This window comes from Panthera tigris, chromosome C2, assembly GCF_018350195.1.
Source record: "Panthera tigris isolate Pti1 chromosome C2, P.tigris_Pti1_mat1.1, whole genome shotgun sequence".
NCBI classification, from domain to species: domain Eukaryota; kingdom Metazoa; phylum Chordata; class Mammalia; order Carnivora; family Felidae; genus Panthera; species Panthera tigris.
In genome coordinates, this window is record NC_056668.1 from 7,141,139 (window position 1) to 7,164,780 (window position 23,642).

The 23,642-nt window shown below is 47.7% G+C and overlaps 1 protein-coding gene across 5 annotated transcripts in view; it reads left to right on the forward strand.

The window, feature by feature from the left end:
• ERG (ETS transcription factor ERG) overlaps positions 1-23,642 on the forward strand; it is a 263,697-nt gene that overhangs the window by 209,982 nt on the left and 30,073 nt on the right. For all 5 annotated transcript variants that reach the window (XM_042957218.1, XM_042957219.1, XM_042957217.1 and 2 more), the window contains one exon: positions 10,966-11,117. In XM_042957218.1, the coding sequence (XP_042813152.1) occupies positions 10,966-11,117 (152 nt within the window). The remainder of the gene's footprint in view (positions 1-10,965; positions 11,118-23,642) is intronic.

Here is a 23,642-nt window from a genome sequence, read left to right on the forward strand (position 1 = left end):
GATGCCTTGTTTGGCCACCTTCCAAGTCACCGGGTGGGAGCCTTGCAAGCTAGTGAGTTTTCCGAACCGTGACAGGGAGGCCAGTTAGTAATAGCTTGTCCCACTTGTAAGGGACCTTGAGTCTTTACAGATGTCAGTTCATCGGGCTGCAAAACTGGGACGTGGACCCAGAGCCTCACCCAGGGAACTGTCGGGAGGGAGACCGAGGTTCTGCCGCCGCGTCTCTGTCTGGAGCAGACTTCTCATCCCTTCTCCTCAGCAGCCACTCATTACCTCCTTCGACATCTCTTGGGGTGTCGAGTGGATGGGCGCAATTTTGTAGAGTAGGAGAGCCTCGGAGTCCTGCCCCCCGTCAGGATGCCAGAAAGTTCCGTTGGGTCAGTGCGGGTATTGGCAGCGGGACAGGGGGACCGCCTTGGGATTTTCTATCTTGAAAGTGAAATCATTTTGGTTAACCAGAATTTGCATAGCCTGTTATGCAAATAAAAGACTGAAGGCCCTTGGTGCCTACTGGGCTTCATTCTTTCCTCTCTGAGAAATGAAGTGTATCAAACAAACAACGACAACAACAAAGACAACTCACGAGACAGAAGAGAAGCCACATCTCATCCTGTGTATGTAACTCTTCGTCGAGATCTTATTCTATAGCACATTTTATTTCCAAATGATGAAGCCCGAAAGGACGCATGGCCCCCCACCCCGAGATTTCAGGACCGAAACGTAACACGGTCTGGCTGGTACCCGCTCTCAGCTGTAAAGAGAAATATAAACTTAAATGAAGAAACTCGGGAAAGCTTCAAACCCCTTGCAGGGACAAAGAACTAACTGTTGGTGAGTTGGTGGTGACTTTTTAATTAACTTAGTCTTCAACTGCTTTGGAGAGGGGGGGAAGGGGACAGGGCTGGAGGGAAGAGACTGGGATTCCAGGTGTAAGAGAGCATATTTAGCAAGGGTAAAAATAACACCCAGCTGTGAAGACAAACATCTCCAGTTTCAGTGCGAGCGGGGAGCTCTCCATGAATCACTGCCAAGCTCCGCCCGCCGCTCAGCCGTGGGGTCTGAAGCGGCTTTTCCACTGCCTCTGATTCAGAAATAAAACAGACCCACAAATTACCCCGGCGCTCTCCAGACAATCCCCTCCTTGTCTGGGGGCCTGAAAATGCCTTTTGTAGCGACTTGCCTCAGTCCACGCCATGGAACTCGATTAGGAGTTTGTTCGGTCGATTAGAACCAAGTATGCACTTTGCCCCGGCCAGCCTCCCGTGGACCCTCTCTCGGAACGGACCTCTCTGGACTGTCAGGGCAGAACTGCCAAAGAACACCTTTGTATTTCTCTCACGGAGCTTCGCCACCCAATGAACTAAAAAGAACATTCTGGAAGATGGTGACGTTCCAGTAAACGGCGACGAGCTGAAGGCTGCGTGCTAGCGACATGAACTTGCTTATCCGCATAAGAGTTGGGGTGATCAGGACCATTGTGAACGAGGGCAAGAGAACGTGTAGCAGGGGAGAGGGGCTCTCGCCGCTCAGATGCAGACACTGTGAGAATAGGGACCCCGATGTATCCCCAGCACCTAGGACAGGGCCTAGCAGAGAGATTTGCTCCGTAAATACTGGTTGGAGAAACGAATGAATTGAGGAGACCCAGAGAGTCTGGGACGTGTGTGTTAATCCGAAGGTCCTGTGGTCCAGCGCAGGGCTTAGGATGCACGTGACCAGTGTGGATTTGAATTTGGGGAAGATCATTCTGGAAGCAGAGCTCAAGAACACTCCCCCAGCATGTGGTGGAGAGAAAGGCAGTGGAGAGTTGTCTCTACGTGCAAGAGGAACTCAGGGACAGGAAGAAGGATGGGTTTTGCAGAAGAAGTAGATTTTCGAGAGGATCGTGGGTTTGTCTCTACCCGCTTCTAATTTCTTTTTTAAGTTTATTTATTTTTGAGAGAGAGACAGAGTGTGAGCAGGTGAGGGGCAGACAGAAAGAGAGAGGGAGACACAGAATCTGAAGGAGGCTCCAGGCTCTGAGCTGTCAGCACAGAGCCCCGTGAGGGGCTCAAACCCACGGACTGTGAGATCATGACCTGAGCCGAAGTCGGATGCTTAGCCGACTGAGCCACCCAGGCGCCCCATCTACCCGCTTCCAGAAGAAGTACCTTGATTTTCCAAATTTGATTTTGCCTTGCTGTGGACTTTTTCTAAGTTCCAAAGCCTCTGCTAACTATTCTGAAGCGAGGGTGAATCACAGATTTAATGTGGCTGGTGAGCTCAGGGCTGTCGCCTGGGGCTGCGTTCAGCGACATTCTTGGATAAATGAGGTCCATTCACACAGCACAGACGACAGTACAGGGCTGAGTCTCCGTCCTTGTCAAGCTAATGGCCACGTCTGTGCCGTTCGCTGCGGGCTCTTTCCATGATGGAGTCTACCCTGCTGTCCGTAGCCTCTGATGTGAGAAACTCAATGTCAGATGCCAAGTTTATTTTGTTTTTTTCAAAAACAAAGCCCCAGTTTTAATTTCTCGGTACATTTTTACAGGCACATTATCCCTTTTTAAAATAAGCCCCCCGGGTGGCTCAGTCGCTTAAGCGTCCTACTTCAGCTCAGGTCATGATCTCACAGTTGGTGAGTTGGAGCCCCATGTTGGGTTCACTGCCGTCAGTAGACAGTCTGCTTCGGATCCTCTGTCTCCCTCTCTCTCTGCCCCTCCCCTGCTCACGTGCTCACGCCCTCTCTCTCTCTCTCTTTCTCTCTCTCTCTCAAAAATAAACATTAAAAAAAAAAAAGTTCTTTGGGGTGTCTGGGTGGCTCAGTCGGTTAAGCCTCCAACTTCGGCTCAGGTCATGATCTCGTAGTTCGTGAGTTCGAGCCCCGCATCGGGCTCTGCGCTGACAGCTCGGAGCCTGGAGCCTGCTTGGGATTCTGGGTCTCCCTCTCTCTCTGCCCCTCCCCTGCTCACGCTCTGTTTCCCTCACTCTCAAAAAATGAATAAACATTAAAAAAAGTTAAAAAAGGAGTTCTTTAAAAAGAATAAAAAAATAAAATAGGGTGTTATGTATGGCAACAGCTAAATGAAGATTTGCCTCGGGCTGTGTTCCACTCGATCTGAAAACCTTAGACTGACTACTTTCCCGACGGTCCAACTTCTGTCCTGGTCCTCAGTTCTTAGGTCCACATTCTGGGTCAGGTTCATTCCTGCTGTGCCTCTTAGCCCGGGAACCTCTGACCAGATTTCCTGTCACAGTCACCAGCGTTAGCCCATCCTCTCTGCAGAGCATGCAGCGACCAACCGACCGTGCTGAGCTCCCCCAGGAGGTCTGGTGGGGAGAACATTTGACATTCAACTGTAAATGGGGTTGATCAGCGTTTTCTAAAAAAAAAAAAAGGGGGGGGGTGCTGGCGCCTGGGTGACTCAGTAGGTTAAGTGTCTGACTTCAGCTCAGGTCATGATCTCACAGTTTGTGAGTTCGAGCCTCGTGTTGGGCTCTGTGCTGACAGCTTGGAGCCTGGAGCCTGCTTCCGATTCTGTGCCTCCCTCTCTCTCTCTCTGCCCCTCCCCAGCTCGCACTCTGTCTCTCTCTCTCAAAAATAAATAAACATTAAAAAAAATTTTTTTTAATTCTTTAAACAAAACAAAACTAGACTTAACCAAAATCCGTATGTATGTCCCCAGAAACACATCATCTTTGGCTTCTCCCTGGAGGCCCTGCCTTTGTGGGCACGTGGCTCAGCTCACATCTGCAAATCTCTCCATGACTGCCTTCAGGGCCACTCCCAGGATATTCTTCTGAAAATACCCAACAGGTGCCCATTCTGTTGTGTTTCATGTCCGTGAGACGGACGACTCGTGTGGGGCTACCGGGGGAGGTCCTAGAGTGTGGTGATCGAGGACTCAGACTCAGGACCCCGAGTGCCTAAGTTCAAATCCTGGCTCTTCCCCTGCTGGTTATATCACCTGGGACACAACACACCTACCCAGCCTCTGTGCTTTACCTGTAACGGGGTTCCTGTTTCCTGGTATTGGCCTCGTGGAGTTGTGTGCGTGAAGTGCGTAAGAAGCAGCTAACATGTGGCATTTACCGTGACTTTGGCATTGTGTGAGATGTGTTGCCCATACATTTACTACAATGTAAATACATGAAGAGAGCTTGAGGCTGGTCCTGGGATGAGTAAACAGTCAAATACTAGGTAGGAGATGAACTAAGTAAGGTCTGTAAATATTTGTTTGCCCACAGTGCATTGGGTGCTCTCAGGGGCAAATGTGAGTTTAAAACATAGAAACAGAAGATTTTTGGAAACTGGGATATAGACCATTCTGTCTCTCCAGGTTTTTTTGTTTTTTCAATTGTTCCCTTATCTTTTTAAAAATTAAAAAAAAAATTTTTTTTAATGCTTATTTATTTTTGAGAGAGAGGGACAGACCGCGAGTGGGGGAGGAGCAGAGAGGGAGGGAGACACAGAATCCGAGGCAGGCTCCGTCAGCACAGAGCCCGACGCGGGGCTTGAACCCCTGAACTGTGAGATCATGACCTGAGCCGAAGTTGGATGCTTAACCGAGTGAGCCACCCAGGCGCCCCATATTCCCTTATCTTTTTAATGTTTATTTATTTATTTTTTAGAGAGAGAGAGAGAGAGAGAGAGATCACGAGCTAGCAGGGGAGAGGAAGAGGGATAGAGAGACTCCCAAGCAGGCTTCCCACTGTCAGCACAGAGCCTGACTCAGGGCTCAAACTCATGAACCGTAAGATCATGACCTCAGCAGAAATCAAGAGTCAGATGCTTAAATGACTGAGCCACCGAGGTGCCCTGATTATTTGCTTATTTTTAATATTCCTGCACTGACCTCCCTGGTTGGCCAGTTCTTTCCAAAAGGGTCAAGAAACGGCAGGTATGGAGGACTCGTGAGGATGTGCCGTCTCTTGATTTCTGTAGCCGAAGCAGCAGGGACCTGAGTGCTTGGAGCACCCTGCTTTATCACCAGCCCTCCCCACCCCTACCCTGACACTGTGTGCGATGCTCTGAATCTGTTATCAGATACTGGGAAGGATGTTGCTTGCTAAGACCTGGTTCATCTTAATGTTTCTGACACCTTGAATAGTGACGGGATGCATTTCCTTCTTTGCTTTGGCCAGTAGGAAGCTCAGAGATAAATTAGTGTCCTACCTCTAGCAACCATAAGTAGTAAGCCTACTCAATGTGCTGATTTTATCTCGTGATTGGTTACTTTTCTGCCCTTACATTAAATTCACTTCCATGCCTTTGATTATTTATGTTATCATTTTGTCTCGTGTGCGTTTTTATAACTGTCTTATATCGTGTCGTCTTCTATGCCTCGTAAACCTCACATAGTTTGAGGAAGGGTAAAGGAAGAAAGTAGATTCGAAACCACCACACGCCCACATAAATATAACTCTAAAGTTGCAGAGGAGAATGATGGAACCTCTTCCCTAGAAAAACATTAGTAACGTGAACTAAACATTTGTTGGTCTAAGTAGCTTCCGGAGAGTCATGCCTGGGGGGTTGGGGATGGAGATTCTTCCAGCCCCTTGATTCTGAAACTCTGTCAGAACCCAGTTGGGTTCGGGGACATGGCTGACATCTCACCTGAATTTAAATTTAGTGCAATTTCCAATTTATTGGGTATTCTTTGCCTGCCCCTTCGATCGTCGATTTGAAATGCTAGTATGCCTTACGAAGTCAGCACTCACTGTCTCGATTCATGAGAACTTGATTCTGCAAATGCTCTTTCCGAATGTTTAGTTCACTGAGGCTCGACAAGCCAACTGAGTTGGGCATGTGTGTGCGGTTTTCTGAAGAAGGGCACCGTGGTGCCATCTTTTCTAGGTGAAGGTAGAAGGGTCTTTCTGCACTATTTCCATATCCCCTGGAGTGGCCACAGTTATATGCGTGTGCCATGGGGTTCTGTGAGGTTGCTCCTTTGGGAGACTAAACTCCCAAAGCTGTGTGGCCCCAAGAGGGCACTGGGGGAGTTGGGAAGCGATATGGCACCCCAGCTTTCGTCAGGTGCCTTAGTGAAATTCTTGTTTCTGCACCAGCCTTCCCCTCCTGGGGCGAGCTCAGCCCAAGGTGGGATTTCTTCTGCTGTGACAGAGGGGAGCAGCTGTCCTCCCAGCTCCCGATCCCTCTCTCTGATGCCACATTCTCTATGGGATTGTCAAAACCAGTGTTTTTCGGGTTACACACTGAACCCAGACCCGAAAATGTGAATACGAGAATGTGGCTAAGACCCAGTCATTTCCAATTTATTTTATTTCAATGTGGTAAACACCTGACATGAGATCTATACCCCTTTTTTCTTTGTTCGTTTTTTTTGAAGTATTTATTTTATTTATTTTCGAGAAAGAGTGTGAACAGGGAAGGGGCAGAGAGAGCAGAAGAGAGAGGATACAAAGAGGGCTCTGTGCCGTCCCCCAGTGATCTATACCTTTTTAACAGAGTTTGAGGTACACGTTATTGTTGACCAAAGGCTAGAATATTGGAGAGCAGGTCTCGAGAGCTTTTCCATCCTGCTTGACTGAAACTTTATGCTTATTGGTTGGTAACCCCCCATCTCCCCGCCTGCCCGAGCTCCTGGAAACCACTGTCCCACTATTCAGTTCTCTGAATGTGACTTACCTCACATGAAGCGGAAACCGGCTTTTGTTCGTCGGTGACCCATCTATGTCACTCAGCATAACGTGCTCAAGGCCCAGCCTTTGTCGTGCGTTATAGGATTCCCTTCTTTTACAGGAGGATGAGCACACTGTTGCACGTACCACAGTTTCTTCATCCACCGGGCCATCCGTGGACATTCGTTTCCACACCTTGACCATCGGGAATATTAGCTGTAAGGAACAGAGGAGTGCTAATATCGCTTTGAGATTTGGATTTCCATTCTTTTGGATGAATATGCAAAGATGAGATCCCTGGATCATACGATTGTCTTAAAAAAGACTTTCGGGGACCTCCCCACGGCGTTCCATTACAGCTGTACCATTGGGCATCCTCACCAAGAGTATGCAAAAGTTCCGATTTCTCTGCGTCCTCGCCAACATTTGTCATCTTTTGTTTTTTGCAGTAGCCCTCCTGATAGGCGTGAGGTGATAGCTCGTTGTGATTTGGGTTTGCGTAATAACTTCCGTATGCCCTGAAAAGCGTCATTGAGAGAAATGTCTTGAAGGATGCCTTACTTGCAATGAAGAAATTCATGCCCCAAACAATAAGACCAGAGCATTTCGTATTTCATATTTCATATAAATGATGACCCATTTAGCAAGCATCTAATGAATTGCCTTAGAATCTTCACAGAAACTGCTAGGAAACACGTATGTAAATACTAAGAAGACAGCATTTAAAGGGATGCCCTTTGCTATGTGCATTTCAAAAGCGATACATTGAACACCCAAACCCTTATCATGGTAGGTAGCGTAGAGATCACATGATCCTCTGTTCTTGGCAGGGCTTGCTGCCGGGGGAGTACCAAACTGTTTCTGGAAGTTTCTCTTTGATGACTTACAAGCCTCGGAGTGCACGATGTTGAAGCTGCAAGTGCCGTAAGCCGGGAGGCAGATTCCGCAGAGTGTGGGTCTTTTCTTCTCACACCTGCGCTAAGAACTGAAAATGTATTTACTGTGAGACTTTTAAAAATACACTTTCCAGTTCTCTGAATCAGGTTGAGATTTTTTTTTTTTTTAAACAAAGCAGTGTCTGAATAATAGATGTATCCTCTGAAAAAAAATGTTCTTCTCCTGGAATTGCCTCCATTTCTTACTTAGGTTTTTTTTTTTCTTTTATATGTGTCCTTCGTTGGGTCCCACACACGCCGTGCCCGGGATTGAACCTGCCCTGGGGCTACAGTGATGCCCTAGAATAGGAATTGTGCAAATATTGCAACACATGGCTTAAACCAGAGTAACACGTGGTCAGGGAGTTGTCAACGCCTTTCTGAAGTTCAGGTTTATTCCACCTTGTAGGGACAGCATCTTCCCTTGACTTGGTGGGGGCATTCTGCACAGGGGCAGGGAGTTAGGCTGCCCAGCTTCAAGTCTTACTTTTGACCTCTCCTGGCTCTGCGACCTGAGCAGGCCCTTCTCCTTTGTGTACTTGGCTGACGCCTCTGAAAAATGGATGTGATGTATGCACCTGCCTCCCCAGGCTATCGTGAAGACTGTTAATGGTTAGGCTCTCAGGACAGGGCCCACACTTCCGTGTGCTCCTCTTGGTCTGTTAAAATTCCCAAGAGAATACACCAGGGAAAATGCCTGGCAAGTGAGAACAGAACAGCCGGGGCTCTTGTGGCCACTGTGTATTGATAACCTGCTTGGAGTCCAGCTTTGTCAGTGGCCTGGGGGGTGACCCTCTCCCCTCTCTGGGGGCCAGAGTTCCCTTAGAGCTTTTTTTTACAGAAACTATTGGAAATGATCAAAAACCTGGTTCCATTCTATCTTCTCCTGAAGCTAAAACAAAATACAATGGAAAAAAGATGATTTTTTTTTCAACTGTCTTGAAGGCACAGCTTTTGAAAATAGGGTCTGAGGGCTGTTTTGTTTTTGTTTTGCTTCTGTTTTTTGTTTTTGCTTTGCTTTTGTTTTGTTTCTTGTTTTTGTTTTTTGGGGTTTGGTTTTCAATGGAAGGTGAATGGGAAAGCTTACCTGTCCTGCTGGAGAAGAGAGAACTTATGGTGTCTGGTATACAGCAGGCACTCAATAAAAATGCTCTAGATGGATGAGTGAATGGGTGAACTTGCAACGCTCATCCCAGACTTTATAGTTGTTGCCAGAGTTATGCTCATCTGCTGAACAGCATCTAAAGCTTGTTCCTTGAAGAACCAAATCTTTTAGACTCTGTCCCCCTGTCCCTAGTAACTTCTCTCCTCGAGGAAAATACACCAAAACACACACCTTCTCCTCAACTGCTGGAATTTTCCAGAGGGATAGGAAACTAAGTGTCAAGTGAAGACATTCCGTGTTGTGATATTAGGATGAGTCTTTTAGAGATAAGTGTCTGCAGCCAGGAAAAGTAGCATCGGGAGGAAATAATGCATGTGTAGGCAGTGATGGAAATCTAGAGAGTGTGCACCATGGGAACTCAGACTGTTATTGTTTATAAATTTCCTTCGTGTTAGTACAGCTGTGGGGATGCTGTGAAACACAGCCATGTATTTCCAGGCCTGTGGTGGGGCCTTAGTCCTGTGACCCTGACCATGATCTTTATCTGTAGATGTACCTACGCCTTCCTCGCTGTCAGCCCTGGGCTGTCTCCATCAGCACCAGGTCTGTGTGTATTTTCAGTGATCTAGGATGCTGAATGAGCTCTTTTTCCTCTTTTCCCTCTTTTCCAGGGCACTCTTTCCCTTGGTCTGCCCTTCCTGTCCACACCCCTGCCAAGCCTTTGGCTCCCGAATGACCTTCTCCATCCCACTCCGGGCCTGTCCCACCCAGAGAGTGCCCTTCTGGCTCAGAGGGTTTTGATGTTCTCAAGCTTGAAGGTCAAGGCCATGCCAGGCCCATGGTTCCATGATTCCACAAGTTGGATGCAGAGCTTCAACTAGTGAGGTGTGGAGGAGACGAAGAAAAGTTCATTGGAGTGGAGCCCACAACCTCAACGCCTTAGACACTGGGAGGGAATCCAACATGCAGTGGAGTTTTGGAGATTCCCAAGAGTAGGAAAATCCTGTGTGGGGTAGAGCTTGAGAGGCAATTTCTGGAAACCCACCTTAGAAGATATAACCCAACTATCAAGGCCCCTCATCTACAGTGGTCTCGAAGTTAATGAGCTGTGGGCTAACCTTCTAAAAGGCATTGACATATTTTTCTGTTTCCTGGTTGCGTTGGATTTTCCTTTTGGGGGGTTCCCTGTTAGATATGATTTCGTCATATATTTATGGTCCCTTTCTTCTTTTTCCAGAAAGAAGGCAGGGTTTGTCTTTATCCAAATGGCTGCCACTGCCTTCCTAATGGTAGTGGCCCTGTGAGTGGTCGTCAGAGGGCCAGCGGCTGACTCCTATCTGCATCCGTCCTCATGGCTGGTTTCACACCCCATCCCAACCCCTAGGGGCAGCTGAGTCCACTCTCCGGCCACCTCCCAGGCTGCCAGGTCTGCCCCCGTCCCTGCCCCGCCTGCCAGTGTCTCGGCTAGGGACAGTGTGAGCCTCCAAAGGTCCATATCTCATGATTGGCTATAGGGAGTTGAAACTGAACACACGGATTTCATTCTGAGGTTTTGAAGGCGAATGTCGTTGGAGGATAAACCCAGCTGTCCGAGCTGGGGTCACCTCTGTGCATACGGTACATGGCCTGTTTACAGTCACGGAGACAGGACCGTGGCGGTTCACTGTTCCTTGCAAGTGTTTCCAAACAGCTGTCACCAGTGGAGTTTTGACATGACAGTTTCAGAAGGCTCTGGCTTAAGAAACAGAAGCCAGCTGGCAACTTGCTTCCCTCCAGGCCGCCCCGGGCTTCAGCCGAGGGTGGGCAGTGCACTAGTCCCCTCGGGCTGGCATAGCTAAATGCCGCAGACTGGGGGGCTTACGTGACACAAATTTATTAATTTATTTCCCACAGTTCTGGGGGCTGGAAGTCCAAGGTCAAGGTGCCGGCGAGGCCAGGGTCTGGGCTGTGGACGGCCACCTTCTCAGTGTATCCTCAGTGGCAGAGACAGAGAGGGAGAGTCCCCGGGTCCCTTCTGCTTCTTGTAAGGGACTGATCCCGTCATGGGGGCCTCGCCGTTGTGACCTCATGTGATCACCTGCCGAAGGCCCCACTTCTGAATACCGTTCCATTTGTCAGGGCTTCAGGAAAGGAGTTTTGGGGGGACAGGGCTATTCAGCCCTGAGCAGACACCGTATTTGCCCGTTGACTCTCCTCCCTTCTCCGTCCGCCTCTCTCCACCACACCCTTGCTCCGTTCTCTCTGTGGATCACAGGCCGGCCGGGGGGCAGCAATAATGGAAGAATGTATCTTCTTCTCCTTCAGAAACTCCCCGGATGAATGCAGCATGGCAAAAGGCGGGAAGATGGCGGGTGCCCCAGACACCGTCGGCATGAATTATGGCAGCTACATGGAGGAGAAGCACATTCCGCCCCCAAACATGACCACGAACGAGCGCAGAGTGATCGTCCCAGCAGGTCAGATGCTCCTAGGGTGCCGTCGAGCTTGGCCTGCCTGCCTCTGGCATCCGGCACCCTCCATGGCCTGGGGGAGTGACTGTAAACGCAGGCCAGCAGGAGTCTGTCCACCTGTGGTGGAATGTCCACTGAGCGTGCGTGTGCGTGTCTGTGCGTGTGTGTGTGTGTGTGCGCGCGCGGGAGAGACAAAGAGAGGATGGAAACCTACGAAAAATGACCTTTCAGGGGAAGAAGTGCCCTTTCTCTGAGATTATTTGGTGGTAAATATTCTTTTTTAAAAAAAAAAAAAGTTTATTTTTGAGAAAGAGATTGAGAGAGCACACGTGGGGGAGAGGCAGAGAGAGACGGAGAGAGAGAATCCCAAGCAGACTCTGCGTTGTCAACGCAAAGCCCAGCGCAGGGCTCGATCGCACAAACCGTGAGGTCGTGACCTGAGCGGAAACCAAGAGTCGGCAGCTTAACTGACCGAGCCGCCCAGGCGCCCCTCTTAAATATCCTTGTTTTTGCATGAAGTGCTACATTTTCATTCTACGTGGTATGCTTTCGAAAAAGACTTCTTAGCTGGCAAAATACAAAGCTGGGAGGCATCACGGTTCGTGCTCAAAATTGAAAATTCCAGCTCACCCTGGCCTGTCGTCCCGATTCTGAGAACCAGAATGACTCTTTGCCACAGAAGTAATTCTAAACTCAAACCAAAGCAATAGCCCTGAACTTGAGGAAAATGCCACGAACTCACTTGTTTAGCAAAAAACTGAAGGTGATGGGAAAGATGACTTTTCAGAGGAAACGAGCTGCAGAAAGCCAAAACTACCACAGACACAGTCACTGCTTTGTGGGTCCTTAACAGGTGTCAGGGTTTTGGGTAAGCAGTGTGAAGGCACCATCTCGTGATATCTTGGGAAATAGGAATTGTTTTTTTTTTTATTTTTTAATGTTTATTTTTGATAGAGAGACAGAGAGAGAGAGAGACAGCATGAGGGGGGAGGAACAGAGAGGGAGACCCAGAACCCAAAGCGGGCTCCAGGCTCTGAGCTGTCAGCACAGAGCCCGTCTCGGGGCTTGACTCACGGACCGTGAGATCCTGACCTGAGCCGAAGTCAGACCCTTAACCGACTGAGTCACCCAGGCGCCCCTTGGAAAATAGGAATCCTTATATCACAATTTCCCTGATGAGGAAAATGGAGCTCCCGGGGGTCAACTGACTTCTCCCGGGGACTACTGTTAACAGGAGGCCAAGTCCGCGTTCAGACGGGCCTGCCTGCCCTGGGTCTCTTCCGTTAGCTGCTGGGTTAAATCTCGGCTCCTAACACGGCCCCTGTGGGCTCCCCTCTGTCACTCCTTGCAGCCATCTGGTCACCCTGTGGCTTGGCCTCAGGGGCTTGGAATCAGGGTCACTTCAGCCTGAAACCCTTGGTTCCAGGTAGTTCTGTCCTTCACGAGCGTTCGGTGCAAATGTCTCCTCGGAGAGGCCTTTCCCGAAGGCCCCGCCGAAAGCCATTCCCCATTCCACCTGCTGACCTCAACCCCCTCCGCCCTCTTGGTCTCCCGGCTGTCACTCCACTGTCCATTCACGTGAGTGTTTGCTGAGTGGCTTCCTCCCTGAGTACAACGCAAGCCCCCCCGAAAGGCCCAACCTCCATGGCCAAGTACAGGGCTGGCCTGAGGTAGGTTCTCCATGAACACCAAGCGAGGGGAGAAGGCACAAAAGGCTGCCAGTGCACGAGCGAGGTCCGCACAGACTGGACTCCGTCTTGCTCCAGGGGTCACTGACCTTCACCTCCGTGAAGCGGGGTGGCCGCAGGCTCAGATCCGCTCAGGGTGTGCGTCTCATCCCGCTGCCCCTTCTCCTGCACGCGGCCACTTTCACGGACCTCCGGCACCTTCCAAATAGAGTGCAAAGCATGCAGTACTTGGCAGAACGTCTGGCTTGGGTCCGTGGCCCGGGCTGCTCCCCGGGGTGGTTGCTGGGCGGTGGCTTTCAGCAAGACTGCTTGATGCCTTGATACGAAAGGCATCATCCTTTGGGGCCACCTCGGAGGCATGTTGTGAGACCTTTATAGGAGACAGCAGACATGAAGTCTCATGTGTGCCCCGTGACGGGGACAAAACAGGTTTCGATGTTGACTGAAAGGCAGTTGGCTTTTGTACGGAAGCTCCCCCCTTTTGGTTTGACCATAGCCCCCGAGCTGCTGACCCGAAACTCGGGACTCGATCCTGGGCCGTCGCACAAAAGGCAGTTCCTGCGGAGGGGGAACCATAACGGAAATGCAGATGGTCTGAGGCACGCGTCCTGGACGTGGGGTACCTAAAAAAGGCTGGAGAGCAGGGGAGTTCCTGGGGAGGAGCAGGGGGCAGGGACGCCGTTGCCTCGGACGCTGTCTGGACGTGAACAGGATGAGGTACAGACCCGAAGAGCGCCCACCCACACAACCCCTCTCAGCCTTAGCCTTGTTTCTTCAGAGCGTCATTTCTTCAAGTCAGGCGAAACGAAGTTTTTGTTAGTTCTCTAAGACCAGAGAATCCATCTGAGGACAGGCCCGTATTGAAGATTCTTGTCTTGGCTCCTGAGAGCCTCACCGGCCCAGGAGGTAACGCGTGATGTGCTCACACTGTATACGGACGGGGTCATGTTTCTGTCGTGCTATCAATGTGCTTCGATGTCGTCAATATCATTGCCAACGAGGGACAGACTGGACGCTTCCTACCTTGAGTAAAATGTTCAGAGATCAGGAGAGCTGTTTATACGGGGAAGAGGCAAAGGACCGATTCAATGAAGTCAGAGCCCCCCCCCCCCCCACCGTTCCCGGTTTATAGTAGGTGCTCATTAAATGTCAGCTGGCTGGGTGGACTGACGGTCGTGCAGATTGGCTCATACTGACGTTTTTGTGCAAAGATTGGTTTCATCCCCTGAAGAAAGGCCTCTTCCAGCTCTTCCCTCCTTCAGTTGCTTCATACCAAACGCAGGCAGTTATTCGGTTGATAGTGTTTGTAAGAGAGCTGTGGCTGATTTTGCAAGCCGTCAGCCTTTCAGTTATTGGTCAAGCTTCAAGTAGGTGTGGTCATACACAGGCACACAGATGAACACACGCGCCCACACCCACACCCACTCAGGCCCGCCCACACGGCCGCATTGCACCGTCCAGAGAATTCCCCAATGTGGCCGTGAGATTGCAGGACCCGGGGACGGCCCTGTCCAGCTGCGGCGTCTGCAACTCAGCCCTGGCTCCGGGACCCGGGCACCTCGTTCGGGCACGTCTTGGGCCTCGAATGCTCTGCCCACGGAGAGAGTTTTCCAAACCTGGCTCCACCTGGCATGTGTGTCTCCCTCTAGCTAAACACACGGACTGACGCTCATCCGTGCAAGTCATAAAGATTGCTGAAAAAAATACTTATTTCTAAGCATCTGCTTTTATTTTATTTTATTTTTAATTTTTATTTATTTATTTTGAGAGAGCGAGAGAAAGAGAGGGAGAGAGAGAATCCCAAGCAGGCTCCGTGCTGTCAGCGCAGAGCCCGAGGCGGGGCTCCGTTTAATGAGACGTGAGATCATGACCCGAGCCAAAAATGAAGAGTCGGGGTGCTCAATGGACTGAGCCATCCAGGCGCCCTGAAGCGTCTGCCTTTAAAATGCAAACTTTTAACCTTTGCACAGTTGCAGAAGGCGGGTGGCATTCAGCTCCAAGGTGTCAGCGGGCGTCAGTGAGAAGGGGAAGGCCTCAATCGGTACGTGGTTAAGCGTTCATGGGATAAAAAGGAAAGCGATGGCCCGGCTGTTCATTCTGAGTCAAGAGAAAAATGTATTCCTCGGTTTGTCGTAGGGGAGGAACAGGGAAGTCATGAGAACAACCCTCAGTGAGACCACGAGACATTCTGGAAAGCCTTGGCTCATGCCTCTTGTCCTGGAAAAATTGTTGATGCGTGCTTCTCCCTCGCAAAGTACACGGTTCGACAACAAATCACATTTATACGTTTCTATCTATCTATCATCTATCTATCTATCTATCTATCTATCTATCTACCTGTCTGTCTGTCTGTCTGTCTGTCTATTTGGTGTGCATGTCTGTAGGTGTAAGTCTCCATCTCGTGGGGTTGGGCTGTTCCTTACACGGTGGCAGGCTCACAGTGTCATTCCGTGAACTCCGTCTTACGAGGAGGTTCGTAAGCGAACCTACACGGGCGGCCTGGTGAGACGGCACGTTGTTGGTTGGCTCAGGTGGATTTGGACACCGACTGGAGAGAGTTTCTCCGGGTACAGTCAGAACCACTTGCATCAGGATTACCCGGGAGACTTGCGATCCGAAAATGCACATTTCCGAGTTTCCTGAACCTGGGTGTGGGAAGGGTTGGGGAGGCCACATGGTTGGCACGCTTTTTGGGTGACTTGCATGCAGAACATTGTTTGAGAAGCTCTAATCTAAATAGAAGACACTGAATAAGTTTTACCTGAACACAGGTACCTGTTTTTACCTGTTTTTAATAAAGGCGTGGGTGGCCGGGAAGAAGTAACCAGTAGTTTCACGATGATGTTCCCAACAATTTTGCAAAATGAAGAGTCACCCGTTCGGGGGGGAAGGAATTTTGTCTTCCTAAAGCTTCTTCTCCCTTAGGGTGTATTTTGGGGACCTGTCATGGGTGGGGCACTAACGTAACATTGTGTGTCAAACATACTCAAATAAAAATAATAAAATAAAATAAGATAAAATAAAATAAAATGAAATAAAGTAAAATAAAATAAAATAAAATAAAATAATAAAATAAAATAAAATAATACAATCTGCAAAGACCACGCATCACTTCATCCATAGGAAAACCCGGGACCGTTAAGGGCACGAAATGCTGCGTGGGAGAAGAGGAAGCCTGAGATTCATTCTGACAAACTGAATCATAGCATGAGGCTTGTAGGCATTTGGCTGCATTGCTAACAACAGCCAAGACACCTGGGGTACGATGCAGGAATCTAACTTCCAGGTGTTTCCACGTCTGCCTCCCCAATTCTGCAAACACAGATCACTGTTCAGAAACAAATGGGTCCCCACTGCACCACTGGAGTGCACTTTTCTTTTTTATTTCTGAGACAAAGAGAGACAGAGCATGAGCAGGGGAGGGGCAGAGAGAGAGGGAGACACAGAATCCGAAGCAGGCTCCAGGCTCCGAGCGGTCAGCACAGAGCCCGACGAGGGGCTCGAACTCACGGACCGTGAGATCACGACCTGAGCCAAAGTCGGACGCTCAACCGACTGAGCCACCCAGGCACCCCATGGAGCTGGTATTCTAAAGAGCCTGGGCTTCACGATGCCTCACTGAGCACCTGCCATCAGGGACGCTGTCCCTCTGTGTGCCAGGTGTCCCTCTGGCAGCCACTGTAACTTTTGAGGTATTCACAGCGTACTTGGTGATGTGCTAACCAGCAGGGCTAACAAAGAGGAAGGCACAGTCTTCGTCCACTGTTCTTAAAAGTTGCAAAATGCTGACCAAAATGCAACGGGACCGCTGGTTTTAGCAGCTTACATCATTTTGAAAGATTTTTTTCCCTTTTCTGTTTTTATTCCCTAACATGAGTGCTGAAGCACTGGGCTTTTCAAACATTTCTACTTTTATTTTCCAAATAGCCACCCGGGGCACAAACACTCATGGTGATCAGAAGTCTCGGAAATCAAGAATTGCCACATTCGCTTCATCACTCCATTGACTGATTGCTTGATTGATTGATTGATTGATTCATTCATTCATTCATTCATTCACGGAGCGCTTACTGTGTTTCAGTCACATGAATACAAGCTCTTACATGATTCAAGACCCCTTTATTCTTGCCCCCCAGACACCCATGGCTGGAATTACTGGTATTGTGTCTTCCTCACACCCTCTGTGCTGGGTCCCTTCTCCTCAATTCATCAAGTATTCACTGAGCACTTATAACTCATGTACCCGTCACAGAGGAAGTGACCAAAGCCTGTCAGAAGTAGATAAGACCCATCCACAATGAAGTATGTAGTTCCTGACGGGAGAGTGTGGGATTCAGAGCTCAGATGACTGATTCAGGCAAATGTCACAAACATCTGAGGAATGAGATGGCTGGTCAAGAGGAGCTTCCTTTGTACCTTTCGTGGTACAATTCCTAAATTTTTTTGCAGCCTCCGTCATTTTTCTCTGCCACATCCTGTCCCCCCACCCCCACCCCGTCACTCTGCTCTCATGCTGCCATTGCTACAACCCAGTGTCTTCGCCCATGCTGTTCCCTCCGATGGAATGCCCTTCTTCCTTTCTCTCCTAACAGATCCTTCTGCAAGGCAAATCCACTCTGTCTAGGAAACCAGCCTTGATCTTTTGGCAAGTTCATGGCTTTTTTTTTTTTTTTTTTTTTTTTTTTTTACATCTTACCAATTCTTTTATTACCAGGCTTTATTTTGTTTCGCACTGTATACCAGAATACACCTCATACTTACTTCGATATGCATATATTCATTCAATCCCATGAAGGATTTGAGATGCCTTGTGAACTCAACTACCGATAGACCCGCGAACCAAACCACTGATCAAAAAGAAATTAGGAGTCAGTACTGAGGCAATTAAAACTATTGATGGAAAACCAAAGTCACGTGAAAGGATGAGGCAGCCATTTTGACCACACTTGACCGCACGCTTGGCCAAGATATTGTAGCCATGCTTCCAGTATGGCTTTGAGCTTCCTGGCAGCCAAAATAAAAAGTCATGTGGGAACATAATCCTTGTTTCTACAGAGAAGTTTCACAAGGAAGGCATTGTTTTTCTCAATTCTGCATCCCACACGCAGGATCCCTGGACTTGACACTCAGAGTCCACTGAGGCTATGGAGGGGACCATGGGACTATCTTTCTGATATAATTGCAGCATTGCGTTTCACCAGCCCGTTTTCTTGTGACATCCTTTATGAACAGAATGAATTACATGAGAGAACGGCTCCATGCAAAGAACATGTGCCCAGCGGGGGTCTTTGCTGGTCTGGCTTATGGTAAAGTCAAGATTTGAGTTGTTAGAGTGACGGAGGGCTCACATGGCTGTCACGTGATTCCTTCCACATATGACATCTCCAAGCTGGGCTTGGAAAGCAAACGAATACCAAGTGATAGAAGACTGTACTCACTGACCAAGTGCAGAGGGTAAACCTATTATGCTTTCGTCTTCTTAGAGGTCATAATTTCTGAGCCTGTCTATCCTATTAGATTGTGAGTTGGTGAATATGTCTTTCGTATTCTTCATCACCAGACAAAGCAGCGAGCTCGGGGCCTGTGTGCAGGGGTCAGTTAATGTGCATTTATTGAGTTCATGGTCATCCAGATTTAGTTAGCAGGAATCACAGGATCACAGGAGTTGGCAGTCCAAGACTCTTGATCTTAGTTGAACTTTGTATTAGGGTTCTTCAGAGAAACAGAACCAATCTCTCTCTCTCTCTCTCTCTCTGTCTCTCTCTCTCCTTCTCTCTCTCTCTGTCTCCTTCTCTGCCTCACCACTTTTTTATTCTTATGAGGAATTAGCCCATGTGATTATGGAGGCTGAGAAGTCCCACAGTCCACAATCTGTTGTCTGCAAACTGGGACCCCAGGAGAGCCAATGGTGTAGATTTTAGTCTGAGTCTTAAAGCATGAAAGCCAGAGACCTGAAGGCCCGAGATCAATGCCCCAGCTCAAAAGTCAGGCAAAGGGAGCAAATCCTCTCTTCCTTCCTCCACCTTTTTGTTCCATTTGGGTCCTTATGGGTTAGTTGGTGTCACCCACCCCCACAGGGGAGGGCAGGCTATGAGTTTACTCAGTCTTCTAATTCAAATGCTGATTTCTTTTGGAAACACCCTTACAGACACACCCAGAAATAATGTTTAACCAAATGTCTGGACGTCTCGTGATTCAGTCAGGTTGGCACATAAACCATCATAAACATCTCCCTTTAAACATGGGAACTTGGAGCCCTAGCTAGAAGCAAAGCAACTCTCTCAGGAACACTTGTGCAGGTGGGTGAGACCAGAGCCGCTACCCAGGCCTGTGCTCACGTATACCTACAGAAGTTGTTGGTAAGACCTCAAGCATTCATTTTACTTTGTCATGCCACGAACCACTCCCACGGATCGCTCCCGCTGTGTCTACCTTATGGAGCATGTTTCTATAAGCTTCTACTTAAATTGCTTCTGTGCAACCAAGTCAAGCAAGCAGACGACCAAACCAGTTAAACCTTAACTCCTAAAGTCCAAGTTAATTATCGTCCTAAACTATGAGCTGGGTAGTGATTGCGGAAACTGCCCTTGGGTTATATGTGTGACCGAAATCATAAATACAGAAATGGTGACGGCTCCTGTGTATCGAGTGCACACTGTTGTCAGGCACCGGGCTGTCCACTTTGTCCGTAAGGTATTATCTCATTTAAGCCTCACAAAGCACCCTATGGTGTAGGCAGTATTTGTTGTTCTCACGTTACAGATAAAGAAACTAAAGCTGGGGAAGCCAAGATCATTGCTCAGCGTGTCTCAGCCAATAATTTGGAGAGCCAGGATTCTCATCCAGTTCTGTCTGATCCCAGAGGCTGAGTTCTCCTTCCCATGCCACTATCAAAATTATCCAGGGAAGAACACAAAGCCATGCCATGGTAGGATGTGTTGGTTAAGTTGTTGCAGAAATTCTAAAATGGGCTTTTCAAAGGGGACTAAGTAAAGAAGGAAAGACTGGAGATGTTCACAATAGTCTACTGTGTTGCTCAGCATGTAACCTGTCTGACTCCACAATGGCATTGAAAATGGCTTAGATTTGGGGCGCCTGGGTGGCTCAGTCGGTTGAGCGTCCGACTTCAGCTCAGGTCATGGTCTTGCGGTTTGTGGGTTCGAGCCTGGGGCGGGCTCTGTGCTGACAGTTCGGAGCCTGGAGCCTGCTTCGGATTCTGTGTCTCCCCTTCTCTCTGCCCCTCCCATGCTCATGCTCTGTCTCTCTCTGTTTCTCAATAACAAATAAAAAATTTAGAAAAAAAAATAAAAGAAAATGGCTTAAACCTAGCGTGAGTGGCTGGCTGGACATATAATGAATTAGAAAAAAATTTTAAGATAGATGATTTTGGTTTGGTTTATTCTGTGTTTAAGTGACCCGTGGGACACCAGTGAGGCAGTATGGGGGTAGAGCTTAGGGTAGAGAGTCCTCTATCGGGGGTTACCACACCTGTGTTCTAATCTCTGCCATTTTGTAGCTCTGAGATCTGGAAAGTCACTTAATCTTGGCTTTCCTTAGCCTGCAGGTACACCCAAATACAGATGATAGTGATGCTTACTAAATATATATATATGTGTGTGTGTGTGTGTGTGTGTGTGTGTGTGTATACATATATATATATATGCCATATATATGACGCTGTATGGATTAAATGAGACAGCACATGTGAAGTGCATACACAGTGCCTAGGATAGAGTAGGCCTCACAAAATTACAGCTTTCCTTTTCATAGTTGGCTCAGGCATTTGGGAGAAGTTTCTAGAGTCGAGATAGATCTGCAGATATAAGCATGTGGTGTCGTTTGAATTGTGACCCCACAGAAAAGCTATGTTAAAGCCCTAACTCCCAGGGCCTTAGGACATTACCTTATTTGGAAGTAGAGTATTTTTAGGTTGAATCAAGTCAAGATGAGGTCATGAGGGTGGGTCTAATAAAATGACTTACGTCCTTATTAAAAGGGGAAATTAGGACCCAGACGCACAAAGGAGAGATGATGTGAAGGCACACAGGGAGAAGCCCTGTGAAAATGGAGGCAGAGATTGGAGTGGTACAGCTGTCAGTCGGGGAATCCCACGCATGGCTGACTGACCACCACCAAAAGCCAGAAGAGACAGGGGAAGGATTCTACCCAGAGCCCAGAGGAAGCCGGCCCTACTGACACCTTGATCTCGGACTGCTAACCTCCACAGCTCTAAGATAATACATTTCTGTTGTTTTAAGCCACTTAGTTTATGGTTCTCTGTTACAGCAACGCTTGGTAACTAATATGCGTGCATGTTGTAGTTAGAACATGGGAGGGGCGCCTGGGTGGCTCAGTCGGTTAAGCGTGTGACTTTGCCTCAGGTCATGATCTCCTGGTTCGTGAGTTCGAGCCCTACATCGGGCTCTGTGTTGACAGCTCAGAGCCCGGAACCTGCTTCGGATTCTCTGTCTCCCTCTCTCTCTGCCCCGCCCCTGCTCACGCTCTGCCTCGTTCTCAAAAATAAATATTAAAAAAAAAAAAAGAGGAACATGGGAGTAGATAGGAAGTCCAGGGGAGTGCCCATAGGGAGTGAGAACCAGAGGCAAAACTCTGGGGACACCAACATCTAAAAGATGGGCAAAGAAAGAAAACCCAAGCAGGAAGAAACTTTTAAGTGGAACAGGTCATTGTGTTTCTAAAACACGATGAGCATAAGCTGTGTAACCATGGAATGACCAAGGAGAGGCAACAAGGGAAGAAATGAAGTAAAACAAAATCCCAAAAACTAGATAAACCATGATAAACCACTCCAGAAGAGTTGAGAATGACTCCACGCAGTGAGATATTTTGGTGCGTCAGAATGCCAAAGATATGTTTAGAGGCCAGCAAAACTGATTTAATCATGTGTTTTTGAATAAAAGACATAAGGAAATTATGTCTTCTCAAGCAGGCTAAGGATAGGCACATTTTCTTACAGTGTTTGAATTGTAGGGTGTTACATGATTAATATGTACAATCAATTTTTTGACAATTGGTTACGTAAAACATGAATGGAATAGATCATAGCATGAGCTAGGGTGATGGGTGCATTGGAAATGGAAACGTTTAAAGTAAGTCGGTAAAAAATAGGCCGAGAGGACTGGTGGTCCTGGTAAAATATTGAGCTTAAGAGGAGCTAAAGATGTTCCTCTGGCCCAGCACCTGGAAATGCAGATTGGAATCAGATACCCTTTGATACGCATAGCTGAACTGGGAAGAAAGTGCGTGAGTTCCTGAGGGACTAAAAACAAAGAGGGAGCTGAGAACAGAGTACTCCACCCTCCCGTTGTCACCAGCCTGTCACAAGTGGCATGGGTGGGGGTGGGATACCAATGTCTACACCACAGAGATTTGGGTTTTAAAGGGCCAGAAGATGAGGTCTTGGGCTGCACAAAGCAGAGAGTTGGATCCCTTCTCTCCCTATGCACACACACACCGAACTGTGTTTTCCAGCAACCCCAGGCTGAGGAATTAAGCAATGAAAAGTGGTCATGGGCTAATGATAACCTCAGACACCTGGCGGAAGTACCTGTGAACTCTTCCTGGACAGACATGTCTTCAGTCCAAACTTTACAGAATTCCTGCAGAAGAACATGCGTCGAAGATGACTCTGTAACTCCAAATTACAAAAAGAGGAAGAAACAATCTACCTAGACCGATACTCAGCAGAGACCACGGACCCTCAAGGACGTTAGATAATTGAAGTATGGGATTGAGAATATAAAGTAAGTAGATTTTAAAGTGGTTAAATACGCAAAAGAAGGAACCCAAAAGAGAGGAGCAAGACGTTATGGAAAAGAACAGATGATTTTGAAGAAGCAGGAAGACTCCTAGAAACACAAAAAAAGGATTCGAAGGTATCAGAAACTCAGTAGAAGGGTTAAACAGCTGATCTGAAAAAGCCAAAGAGTGAATTAACGAAAGCAGACTTGCAGTTGTTTTCAGAGCCCATCACAGTGATGAAGAGAGGGGACATAGGAGAGAAGGTCAAGGGCAGGGAAGGGGCTCATGAGAATGTGCTGTGCAGATCTAATAGACATTCCAGAAAGGAGGGAATAAAAAGAACAGAAGATATGAAATATTTGAAGAGATAAAAGTAACTATCTTCTAGGCTCTTCACTTTTTCTTTTTTTCTGCCATAAACTCGCTTAGTAGTTTGGTGAAGCCAACAGGTCCTTTAAAATCATGACTTTAAAATAAGCTTAAGAGGAATATGTTGAAAACTACATTAAGAGTGCATTCTGATTCATTATGTAAATTGAGGGAGAAATAAAGATACTTTCAAAGGGTCAGAGTATGTTGCTAACTGACCCTCACTTCAGGAAATAACAAAAGATTTAATAAACAAAGAAAATGGATCCTGGATGAAAGAGTGAGATAAGAAGAAAATGGGAGCAATGAAATTGGTTAATATAAGAATAGATCTAAAGAGACATGGCTGTAAAATGATAACAGCCTTCTAAGTAGGCAGTACAACAACAGGGTAGAATGAAAACATTGGACAACATCATCATATAAGATTAAGGATGGATGATGAGAGTTCGAGACTTCTAAATTCCTTGCTTTCTTTGGGAAAAGGATATATTTGGTGATTAAATTTAGATTTTGTTTAAAGATTCACAAGTAAAGAAATAAAACTAGAATGTTAAGCAGCCAAACCAAAAGAGAAAGGATGATAGCCAATTTGACAATAAATTATATTTAAAAAATTAAAATAAAAAATAAATAAAAAATACTCCAAAGTCAGTTAAGTGCTCTTTATAAAAACATCTAACACAAAGAAAGAGTGACAGCAAACAGATGG